General features: G+C 33.2%; 1 protein-coding gene across 1 annotated transcript in view; it reads right to left on the bottom strand.

Annotated features, from left to right (window-relative positions):
• Window positions 1-13,394, bottom strand: part of LRBA (LPS responsive beige-like anchor protein) — a 380,505-nt gene that overhangs the window by 114,612 nt on the left and 252,499 nt on the right. Inside the window, exons 41-44 of the mRNA XM_087724319.1 lie at window positions 6,857-6,974; window positions 5,922-6,024; window positions 4,225-4,340; window positions 3,239-3,351 (exon numbers count right to left, since the gene is read on the bottom strand). Of these exons, the coding sequence (XP_087580445.1) occupies window positions 3,239-3,351; window positions 4,225-4,340; window positions 5,922-6,024; window positions 6,857-6,974 (450 nt within the window). The remainder of the gene's footprint in view (window positions 1-3,238; window positions 3,352-4,224; window positions 4,341-5,921; window positions 6,025-6,856; window positions 6,975-13,394) is intronic.

The raw sequence follows: 13,394 nt of genomic DNA, 5'->3' as shown, positions 1-13,394 counted from the left end.
TATGATTTTAAGAACTAAAAATCCAGTTCAAAAATTTCAGTACTACATGGTGATTCTAAACCAAGGAATTGTTTGCAGAACTGTAGGTTTTTTAACTCTGTTACCATGGAAGCTGCTTCTGAGATTTATCCAAGGTGCTAGAAGCAACTCTATGGCATGTAGAGATGTTTTTTATTTTTTTTAAAATGAAAATATGAAGTTCATAGGATTAGCCCATGCTATAATTTAAATTCAGTCATATTTACAGATTCTATGCATTAAATTTTACATACCCAAATATTTTTTTTAATTGTGCAATCGTTCATAATTTAAGAACAGCAACTATTTTTTACAAACTATGTGCTATTGTAACATTATATTGTGTGCTATTATAGTGTTATATAAAACCCATTGGTCAATATTAAGTTTACTACATTTAGTAAATAAATTTTAGATATACCTCTAAATTTCATTTAAAATGTGGTCATATCCAGCAGAATGTAAAAAAAAACAAACCCAACAAGAATATTTATGGATGGTTACATTAATTACTAAAATATTCTATGCTAAAGTTTTCTTAAGCTGGGTACCTTATAGTTGGGTTGAACATTAGTTCACAAGTCTTAATATAAATGGACATCCAAAGGAAGAAATGGCAGAGTGAAGATGGCTCTGCAAAAAGTGAGCAAATAATGAAGAAATGATGAGTAGGCCAGCTCTCTGAAGCTCTCTAGACAAAGAGAGGACAGAGATCACCCACAAATCTTCCAGGCAGTTTCTGCTCACATGAAGACCACAAGACACTAATCTCTGGTGTGTTTCTGAGCACCAGAAAATGAGGGAATAGCCATATCGCTCAAACTGTGTCAGCAAAGACTGTGTTCAAAAGATGTTTTGGAAGAAACGGCACAAGAGAAACAAATTTTATATGACAAGACAGAGACAGAGTTAACACTAATAGTGGATCTACAAATGAAAGACCATGGAGAATGGCATGGAAAAAGCTGTTTTATTGGACATACAAAATTGGTTGGTGCTTTAAAAATCAAAAGGGAAATGATAAACCAAAAAAGTGACCTGTATTATTCTTTAGTATTGGATTTACAAATAGGTTTCTTAAAGCTTGGGGGAATCTTACGATAAAAAAGAAATGAAAAGAATTCAAGATCTGTGACATTATTTGAATGGACTACAGATGAAAGTTGTTAGAAGTAAAAGGAAGGAATATAAAGTTGGTTTATTTGATTAAAGTTAAAATATATTGTTATTTCTGGCAATCCTTAATGGACTTTTGCTGACACCAGGACTGAAATGATGATGTTTTATAGACTGTAGATAAGATATGGCATATGGAATGATCATTGGTTGTAAATTAAGAGGCGGAGAAAAGTCACTAATTTTTTTATATTTGTGGTGATTGTTGGATGTCTCCTTCCTTCCTTCCATCCTTCCTTCATTTTCTTTTCCTTTGCATTTTTTTATTCTTTCTCCTTTCTTTTTTTAATTTGTATTAGTTTTTCTATTGCAATTATTATCTTTAATAAGAAAACTAAATGTTCCAATACAAATATGAAGAGCAGAAATCTGCTGTAATTGACTAAACTATGAGAAATGGGACCTGAGGAGACTTCATCACTAAGTTTGGTTGTTTTCTTGCAGACTTTTCGTTATCAAACTTACCTAGCACTGATTATGTTATCTAGTTTAGTACTGAAACATCTGCAAGGAAAGAAACATTGGTGCTACCTGATACGTTGCTTCTCAGTGGGTTGTAGTTGGGTCCAGGAATTTTTTTCTTCAGAATTATGTCGGTCCACTCCACCCACTGACGCGAGCGGCTCCGCTGGAACTGCTGGAGCCCTGATATCCACAGCTCACCCTAGCAGCTCTTACCACATGGACAGCAGTTAATAGAAGGGTCCAGGAATGGTTTTGACTAATGGTCAGTTGTCCAGAAAATATGTTTCTCTTGGGCAAAGACTGAGTGGAAACTGGAGTCAGGCAAGAGAGGATTGGAGGCGTGGCCACAATTATGGCTCGGTCTCTGAGCAGAAAAGGACATAACAACCCATTCCTGGACCCTCCTGCAACCTCCACTGGAGAACAACCAACCTCATAGAACACCCAGGACCTTACAGTTGAACCATGAGTTACAAATATTCTCTTCTATCAAGACTGCATCTATTAGAAGTAGCACTTATAATTCAGAGCATAACTTCCGATCAAGTGCAGCTAAACATAAGTAAAGGAGATCATAGGTTCAGGTGCATATGCTCACTTCCATATGCAAGTATAGTCTGGATGATGGTATTCTATTCTATTGCTACAGAATATTTGTATCATATGGCCATCCAGAGTCTCTCAACACTGAGATAAGCGGCATATAAAATTAATAAATAAATAAAATAAAGCTTATAAAAATTAGTTTGGAAATAATTAGTTTGGCTTCAACACAGCAGCATGCCCAGAACAAAATGAGAGTTGCTAATCAGACCAAAGACCTAACTAGATGAATAGTCATCTTTAAATTGGCCCAACTGAAATCTAGCACAAGGGTCTCCTCCCACTCTTATTCTGCAACAGAATATTAATTTCTAATACTAATATAGTCATCATGCTGAACAGTTATTGAAAGCGTATTGTTCCCTTCTAGTTTATAGCATTCATGTTCACAGACATCATCATTATTTCTTGTAGAAGTGAATTATATAACTTTAATTGTGGAATCCTTGGAGATCCCTTGTCTGCCAGTTTGGTGGGGTATGGTTTTCCCTTGGTGGTTCCTGGATTAGTGTTTTTCTGCTTGATTGTTTGCCTGGTGTTAATCTATGCTTATTTGAGCATTGGCTGCTGGAGAGGATTTCATTGTCTTTTGTCTCTAATGGTGATAGGTAGTTTAAAAATGTGATAAACAAACAAAGTTACTATATATAATAGCAATAGCACTTATATACCACTTCATAGTGCTTTACAGCACTCTCTAAATGGTTTACAAATGGAGTCAGCATATTACCCCCAACAATCTGGGTTCTCATTTTACTGATCTTGGATGGATGGAAGGCTGAATCAACTTTGAGCTGCATAGGATCAAACTTCTGGCAATGAGCAAAGTTATCCTGCAATAACTGCATTCTAACCACTGTCTCATCATGACTCAAGGTATAAACAAGGAGCAAGCTTGGGTAACAACTGCAAACAAACAATCACATTCAGAGGGCTCCAAGGACTCCATGTATAATTTTTTTTTTTTTTATAGTACCTTTGACAAATCTCGGAAATTACTTGGAAGTGTAAGGTCCAACTCTTCTGATTCATAGTTAGTGATCACCCAAGGAAATACTGGATACTGGTTTAAATCATTGTATGTACGCCCTAGTGAGAAAGAGCAATAATGCTTTTATATATATATATATATATATAGAAGGCACAAAATTAAAGAAACCTTTACTATATTGTATAGGAATTAATACAACTTTATGAAACAAAATGTAGACAAGAGTTCTCACTCTCTATCTGTCTTTTAAAAATTCTATACACAGAGCATTCTTAAGAATAATGAATTCTTATGAAAGACAATTTAAACTGAGGAATAAATAAGATGTGGTGAATGTAACCTCTTCTATGTTGCTTAGTACTTATCATTGGTAAGTTTACCAATGATACAGAAAATTATCTTGTTAAAAATATTGTTAACTAATGAAAAGTTGCAAACTAAATGAATATAATAGTGAAAATAATACTGAATTAACAATAATCAGTGTATCCTTCTTGGTATATCAAGAAAGAAATATGGCATGCACTATAACTAAAAATAAAGAAAAGGAGTAATATTTCCTCCAAGGCTATGCCCCGCATCCTCCTGCTGATATTTTCACCCAATAAGAACAATATTATTTAATCAGGCATATGGCAGATGTTTTTAAAGGTTTTATATTGACTTATTATTGATGGGCTGCCATGTTATCATTTATATTTAACACTGAGTTTGGATTCAAGTGATTGATTTCTGTATTTTTATATTATTGCAAACCACCTGGAGTTTTATGAGCTGGGAGACAGATAAATGTTGAAAAATAAGTGATTAAATAATGTACAGGGATTCTTTATAAATGTTAAGAAACACCAATAACAAGCAAGAGCAGAAGCATTTATCTAAAAAGAGAGACTGAAATTCTTCTAATTAATTTTCAGAAAATATTATGCCAAATTTGTTCAACTTGTCTTTAAGGGATTTCCATTATTTACCTGCAATGGTATTAAGAAACATAAGATATTCAAAGTTTGAAATCTCTCTGTGTTGCCATCGCTGAGTCATATTTGAAGCTTTAAAGATTTGACGTGGAGTGGCCATAGAAATACGTCTGAAATACAAAATTTTTATGACATGTCAGCTTGAGTCCCTAAGCAATCTGGAACCAAAATATATCACTGAGATAATTGGGAAAGTTGTGTTGTACACACTTAAGAATGACAAGAATATCAACTTGCAGTCACTTGTAAGCAAGCCTTCTCTAGATCTGTGCCTCTACTCCAGTGGTAGGATTCAGCCAATTCGCCCCACTTCGGGAGAACCGGTTGTTAACTTTCTGAACAGTTTGGTGAACTGGTTGTTGGAAGAAATAATTAGGGCAGAGAACCGGTTGTTAAATTATTTGAATCCCACCACTGCTCTACTCCAAAAAAATCTGAGGAAAAGTTTCATAAAGCTTTTACTATCTTATCTTCTGAGAAGCCAACAAATCTTTGTTTACTCAAGTCCTTTCTTTGTGAGCCTTATTATGTATTTCTCTTCCTTTCCCCCCTGAACTTTTTATTATATATTTCACATCTATATTGTTTTTATTCATTCTTTTGTATTGTGTAGTTTAAAATAATTTGGAGGTGCTTTCGTATAGCAAGTAGTTCAAAATATATTTAATTGATATTGATACATAACTGTGATATTTATATCATAATATAATATATATTTATGATACTTATACATTTAAAATGCTTAACTACTGCTCTTCAATGAAAGTTGAAATGCATGTTAACACTCAACTGTTGGAATCCTAAGATGTCACTGCCAGATTAACTTTTGCTATAGGGTTTTCTGTCTTATAAAAAGCTGGCTTCAGAATAAACATAGCATAAACACAGAACTCAAACATGTTTGCTAGAAAAATATTTACAGGCTATATACGTGCACAGTCTAGTTTACACTGATATTTCTCCACTAGTGGCACCTGGATAGTCTGTTTATATGAACTAAACATTCACTGTAATGATGAAATGATTCCAAAATACTGTGTTCAACTAATTTGCCCTTTTAAATTCATAAATGATAGGATTATAAAAGTGGAAGGGGATATTTGTGAGTATAATACCCTGCCCTGGGCAAGAATCCAATTTAAAGCATCATAAAAGTGTCAATGCCTGGTCCTCTGATTGTCCTCCTATCAATCTAGAGAGAACACATCCATATATTATATTGAAATAATATGTATACTTTGGGAGTTTGTTTTCTTCTGATGATCAAATATACATAATAATTGTATTATAGATTCTTTATTATAAAATTATTCATTATGTTAATAATTTTGTACATCATTACAACTTGTATTAGTAAGCACCAATTATCATTTCTTTTTCTAATAGACTTCAAGACTGGTCACAGATTATATAAAACTATTGTTTGTTTAACTGGTTTAATGAATAAACAATAGCTAATTGGATTCACACAAAGAAGTAAAAAACAAATAAAATATATCATGGCTTAGTATAATTCTATGCCCAAGTATAAGGCACAGTCTGCTGTTACCAAATAAAATAAATTTTAAAAAGGACTTCTTTCTTTTCCTAGATTTGAATCTTTTTTCCTGATTATTACTATTTGCTTTCTACATTTCAACTTTATATTGCAACCTTGTGAGCTGAAATTGTTCTCAAGAGTTATAATATACCTGGTTTGAGGCAATCCGAAACTAGTTCCAATTCCAACACGAGGTAAACAATTGATTACTTTTTTTACAGTTGCAGGATCCGGAAAGTTGAACATGACAGCAACTATGTACAAGAAACATTTAGACATTATTCATTGTTATTTACACAGTGGTTCTTGGAATAATAAATCATGACAGAATAGTGAAAATGCAATGCATATTTTTAAGACACTATCCTAACATAATGTTGCAATGATAACAACACAGTGCTCACTTTCCATAAAATGAATTCTTGATAGCATTGTTGGGACAAAAGAATTTACCAAACAGTGACTTAGTTTTGTCATTATGTTATTGGATCTAAATAATAAATGAATCCGTGCTCTTTCCTATCTTATCACTGCTGGCATTCATTAGTAGGAAACATTTTGTAGATTAATATTTCCATATGTAGATTATCCATTAAAGTTCAGGATCCAGACAGGTCCCTTTTGATCTTTCAGGGGCTTTTGGTATCAGTGAACAAGTTACCATTGTGAACAACTTTGAGAGCAGGAATTAAGAAGTGCATTGTGGTGGTTCTCTCCCTTTCCCCAGATCCAGTTCTTGGTAAGAGGGAAAAGATCCAATCCTTTACTTTGAGATCCAATCCTCATGACTTTACCTTGCCTCTGCTTCTATTCACCATCTATGTAAACTTGCTGGATAAAGTCATTCATTAACACAGTATTAAATATCATACGTATCCTGATAATACATCCCTACGCCTGGCCGAGCCAGAGGCTATGGGTGTCAGGGCTCTTGGATCTGAAGATTTTCAGTTTTTTAAAAAAAAAAAAATTCTGGAAGGGCTTGCATTCCCTTTATGTGTGAAAGTCCTAGGGAAATGTAATCTGACATAGTAAGCAAGTGAATACATACTTCAAACTTGTAAAATATCTCATTTCCAGAATTACCTCTGTTGGCCATAAATATTTCCAATGCTGTGTTCTGCAATAGATAGCGTCGAGAAAATACTGATCGGATCTCTGAAAACAGCCATTTCCCATGCAGTCCATCTGTATATGCAAGTATCTGATAAAAACAAATATGATATATTTTTAAAATAAGCAATTGCTTCATTAATTTATGAAAATGTATACAGTAAATATATATCCTTGTTTGTTTATCTTTAGTTATTTTATACTGAAAATTAAGAAAAGCATGATCAGTTCAAATGAATCTATATCACTACCCAAGAAATAACAAGTTATTAGTAGCAACATACAATATATATTTTAACCTTGATCAAAGAAGCCAATTGGTTTCAGATAAGCCAAATATCACAACAAGTATTAATACAAGGAATTTCTTTTCACCTTCTTTGATACTACAACAAAGAATATCTTCTTTCCATATATATCTCTTATCTCTAAAAAAAACCCTCTTAAAATCTCATCATTCAGTTCTAATCAGCAGAAAACCTTGAAGAGATACCAGAAACAACATATATACATATACATATATATAAACTTTGATCAAATACACCAATTTTATATTCCTTTCTTTTGTTTTTTTAACAATCCTGATCTTTAACTCCTTTAAATAATATCCCAGAACTTGATTTATTTTCATTTTCCCTTTGTCTCTTCTGAGAAATTTCTTCAAAACCAAAACAGTGATTCAGATAGCTTTCTTTTGAACTTATAAAATAGATGTGTTAATCTCTTTTGTAAGCCCAAAAGAAAGAGGTGTTCAAATCATTGTTCTGGTTTGTTATTTGTACATTTCTTTTAATTATTAAGACATCAGCCAGTTTTATATAATGTCAAAAGGAATTAAAGATTATAATTAAAAAAGAGACCCACTAATAATGAATCTTTTTCCTCTCATTTTTATAAGTTTTAATTTTTAAATCCACATTTGAATCAATCAGTATCAATCTTATCCAGTAAAATATGTTCCTCTTATGCAGTTTTATGATTGTTGACAGTTTTAAAAGTAGCTTCTGAATGCAAATTTCCTTGACTTCTTCCAGAGTTACAGTATCTTGCTCTATTCTCTATTAACAGGTCTCTTATCTTTTAGTTATAATCTTTAGTTCTTTTTTATTCCATTTAATGTCCAATTTTCAAAGTCCCATTTTTTGTTTCTTCTCCCTAATAAATAGTTTTTCTAATGGTTAAGGCACAAGCTAGAAAACGGGAGACTGTGAGTTCTAGTCCCATTTTAGGCATGAAAGTTGCCTGGGCAACTTTGGCCAGTCACTATATATCAGCCCAACTCATTTAACAGGGTTAGTGTTCTGGAGAAAATAGGAAAAGGGAAGACTATTAATTTTATTCACCACTTTCAGTTATTTATAAAAAGTATAAAGACAAGATAAAAATAAATAATATTTTCCTATGGGAAGATATACTTAATTTCAAAATTTTATAGAAGCCTAAACAACCCACAGGAAGGATTCTTGTAATTAATTTCAAATCTTCTTTCAAATCCAACCAGCCCCTTACTCTGTTTATTAACTTTCTAAAATCAAGGTTCTACTCACCTTTTTTCTATTTATTCCAAAATTTAAAAAAATCACAAGTCCTTACATTTGCATAAAACTTATTTCACCAAACATTGCAGCAGATTCATCCATTGTAATAAAACTTTCTATTCTGAAGGTTCCTAATGTCCAAAAAGCAGCTAACAAGCAATTTACAGAAGTGATTAAGAGCAGAAGTATCTTTTTGAAAATGTCAACTATAGTTTGAGCAAAGATGGAAATCCTTCAGCTGCCAAAGTTCTTATGGTCTCTTTGCATGAAGCTATTGTCTGGACCTCTTATGTGTGGTCACTTCGTTTTCCAGAGGGAATTCCAAAAAAAGGTCCATTCATCAGCTCCTCATTCTACATGGTTAGTTCCACTCTCTATGGAACAGACTTCAGTTTGCATTGCTACTTTGATAGTCTAATGGGGGAGGGTTTCTTTCCATCATCCATACAATCTGAAACCATCCAATTTAAGAATAAAACAAAGCTGAAAATCATTTATATATAATTATAATGCACATAAAAATAGGTAACTGCTAGGATGAGGTAGCATGACCTAAATAGCAAAGCAAGGACAGAAATCGTTACTGTTCTGTAAATACTATTATTGCTAATAACTATCACACTACAGTATTTCAATCTGGAACTCAAGATGACACACACAGATTATTTCAATACTGTACCTCTACGGTTATTTAGGAGGAGGTAAGAATAATAGCAATCCTATAAATATAAACACAGCTGGATTCTCTACACCTAGCTCAATACCCTAACTTTTATCCTATCTGGATTTTGGTTTGCTCTTTTCAATTACATACTCCCATTTTTTTTAACTTAAACCCGCTGAACCTTACAAGACAAAAAATTGTCCCTCACATTCCTCCAACCATGATTTATTTCCTCCTAGAAAATACTTTCTCTTCCATATATTTTACTGCAATTTGTTTTTCAAATTTGCCTCACTTCTAGTATTCAGTACAAAAGTAAACTTTATGGAAGATATGTAGTTTCTTCCATAGTTACCTCTTAAAATACAAAGCAATTACAATAGTCCTACTTTATTCTAGATTTCCATAATGCAGTATACTTTCACCAATTGACTAGAGTAAAGGTATTCTGGTATATTGTATCATTAAATATTATAAGGCAAAAGGAAATATTTGACATCTGTTATTCTGTATCCAGGACTAAGTTCTGCAATACAAGTCTATGTAAATATAACTTTTATTCTTTAGTTAATATCCTGGATTATTTAATGTAGCTAATCATAAAAATAGAAAATGTAATAACAGTTTTTACCTAATATTAAATGATAATATTGGTAAAAATGATTATAGTTACATTTTTTCTTTGAATAGAACCTTAAATATAACTTCAGAATAGTCAAAATAGCTTTTCTAAGCTATTTTTAAAGCATTAACTTGAACAAGTGAGGAGTCTGGAGGCAGCTAAAACAGGCCTTCATCCCTTACTGGAATGGTATCTGCCTTGTCTGTAGATTCACTTCAAAGTCTCTGGAGTTCAATTAAAACTGGATTAGGTGAAGCAGACCTTCTTTGGGACTTTCTTCCTTGGAAACTCCACATATACTGACAGCACCCTAGACAGAGGTCTAGCCCTCCAGTGAACCAGTTGCCATGGAAACGACATCATTACCACCACTATTGTGTTATCACACTAGGCATATTAGTTTCTAAGATATACACACATACCCTCTTTCAGGTAATCTTTTATCTTGGAGTATTGTCTTCGAAAATTATACCTCCTTTCTTGTTTAAATTGTATTTTTCTAATCTGAAAACTTATTTTTTAGCATATCCTACCAAATTCAGGAACCCTGCTTATTCGGTTCACATGGAACACTCTATTAAGTGTTGTGTTATTGTATATTATTTTACATTTAATAGCCACTAGTCGTTGAAAAGGGACAATGCTTTTTCTTACACACTGGACAGAGACGTGGAATGTTTAAGCAGCACAACCTCACTTCTAGCTATAGCCATCAACTTATAGCTATAGAAAGAAATGTGTTAATATCTAATGTGAGATTTTAACAGATAAAGTCTTTCAAATGAAAAGTTCCAGAAAATATATTAAATAACTACTAATGTATATTTAACTGAAAAATACATTACCTGTTTTTTATATTATGCAAATACATGGACAGTAGTATTTAAAAGTTTGTGAACATTTTTGAATTTTTAATATCTCTGCATAAACATGGTCTAAAATGTGGTTTGTTTTCTACATAAGTTGTAAAACTCATATAGAGAACCTATTTAAACAAATAAGATAAAAACATACTTGTTCATTTATTTATTGAGGAAAATGATCCAAAGCCACATTAATGTACATGATAAAAGTATGTTAATCATGGCTTTCAGTAACTGTTATGCTCCCGTTGGGCAAGAATAATTGCAACTAAACATTTCCAATAATTGCTCGTCAATCCTGCACATTGGCTTGGACGAATTTTAGCCCATTCCACCTAACAGAACAGTTTCAATTCAGATGGAATGATGAACTGCCCACTTCAGGTCCTCCCATGACACTTCTATAAGATTAAGGGCAGGGCTTAACTTGGCCATTCCAAAACAATAGCTTTCTTCTGTTGTAATCATTCTTTAATCAGATAACTTGTGTGTCTTGGGTTGATATGTGCATTTTGAATAATTTTCCTCAATAAATAAATGAATGAATGAATAAGTATAATGTTTTTGACTTGTTTGTTTAATTGGGTTTTCTTTATCTGGTTTTAGGAAGGAGGGGAATGTATCAAATTTTAGGTAACACCAGAGAGCTTGTGACACACTAGAGAACCCGTGACCCACTGGGTCATCCTTTCAGAGATATTTGTTTATCTAGACTAAGAAACAAAATGACCACAGGAAATCAAAAACAGTAGGAGCAGAACTTCCAAGTTCTGTCAACTTCCCTATTGAGGTTACTTATGGGAAACTGGCAGGGAGTACTGGAAAGCATTCCTCCTCCTTGACTGACCTGCAGAACAACTGCCAGTTTTCTGATGGGAGGGGGTACAAAGGGAGCAGTGAAGAAAAACTCACCCCATCTTCCTACCTCAGCATATAAGCAAGGGTCCCTGCCTCCAGGGGGGAAGAGGGCTCATCTGTAAACTACCAGTGTCCCCAGCAAGCCCTATCTTGCAAGCGGGCATCCGAGTCACTCCTACATTCTTCCCTCACTGCCTATTATCCATAACAAATTTGCCTACTTGTAAATTTGTCAAAATATAAAAGTGTGATGAATTAATTGTATTTCTAACATTTTAGTTTTTCACATAGGTGTCAAAATTATATGTGGCCTAAAAAGTTTAACAATATGACTTATCATGTTATATAACTTCAGCCCCTTATGGGTATACTTTGAAAAGCCAAACCAATCATATAAACATGCAAAATCATCCCCCCTCACCCCCCCCCATCCCATCACCACTACTGCTGCCTCTGCCATTCCACTGAGCTGGAAAGGTTGGTCCCCACCAACCTTTCCAGCTCAGTGGACTGGCAAAGGCAGCAGTAGTGGTGATGGGATGGGGAGGGGGTTAAGGGGGGATGATTTTGCATGTGTGCACACACCACTTTCACAAATACAGTTTTGCATGTGTGTACCTGTGCACTTGCTCACCAATTCTGTGGCCTGGTTCTGAATGGACCATGGACTGGTACTGGGCCACAGACCATGGGTTAGGAACCCCTGACATAAACCACAGTTTAAAAAAATATTTAAAAACGATGACTAAGCTGCCAAACATTTGACTATACCAATTTAGAAAAATAAACTTCATATTTGTAATGCATATATTGCAATCTCAAAGAATACTTTACTGTAAAGTGGTACGGAACTGAACTCAGCTAAATCACTGATTTTGGAAACAAACAATTAGAATAGAAATTTTTTCTGATTCATAAGTATCCCATTTTCTTTTTAGATTAATTACTGCATCCAGATATTATATGATTTAATTCCATTCTTCAGTATAGAAAAACTAAATACACATTTTTGAAATACCATTGTAGTGCTAAAATATAGTTTTGTAAACATAAAAGAGTGACACTTGTAATAATATGCCATTACTTTTACCTAGCACTGCCTCCACAATGTCCTCTTAAAAGAACAGGTAAGAATGCTTACAATACTTCAGTGTAACATACAATATCAAAATGCAGTTTGATCTAAATATGAAGTGGATTCACTATTGAAAATTTCTGCTGCCTAGAAACATGCACTGAATAGAAGTTAGGATTAAAAAAAAAGAGAGTGGACATTCAGGAAGATGATGATCTCCAAAATATCTCCAAAATGAACCATGTTGTACTTACGATAAAGAAAGATAGTGATTTTGAATTGGCCTCCACACTACTACGCTAAATATTACTAAAAAATTAGTAAAAAAAAATCACTAAAAATAGAGTTTTCAGATATGTGGTGGATACAAGAAAATCTAGGGATATTTCTGGGCTACAAGAGCACTATAAAAAATAAGAGTGGGGAAATCTAAACAGAAGATTAGAAATATTCTTAATACGAAATGTTTGTAAGTTGTTATTTCTGCCCAAGGAGATATAACAAAGTACAAACTGAAAAGGTGTTCAAATTTGCATATGTGTCTTATGAACTGGTTTTATTTTTAATTTGTAAATAACTGAATATCCAACAGGTACTCAAATTTTAAGAACTATGTTGTGTTTATACTTTCTGAAGATTGTGTCAACTTCCTTCACCGAGGAATACAGTACACTGATCATTCAATCTGATGTGTGTTCAATTTCTTTTTTCTTTTCTAACATTTTGTTATGTCAACACTGAAGAAAAATAATAATAATTTGGGCTAATATAATTTATTTATTGAACTAAATAATTACCAGTATCACATGAATATCAGAAAATGTTACGTTCATAAACATATGTCCTTGAGTAGGTAAACTAGATAAATAAATAAAAAATGCCCCGTAAGAG

Source organism: Thamnophis sirtalis, unplaced genomic scaffold (assembly GCF_051295495.1).
Source record: "Thamnophis sirtalis isolate CommonGarterSnake01/CBP01778 unplaced genomic scaffold, rThaSir2_p1.2 scaffold_10, whole genome shotgun sequence".
NCBI classification, from domain to species: Eukaryota; Metazoa; Chordata; class Lepidosauria; order Squamata; family Natricidae; genus Thamnophis; species Thamnophis sirtalis.
Note: the sequence above shows the minus strand (reverse complement) of the source record. Positions and strands in the feature narration are given on the sequence as shown.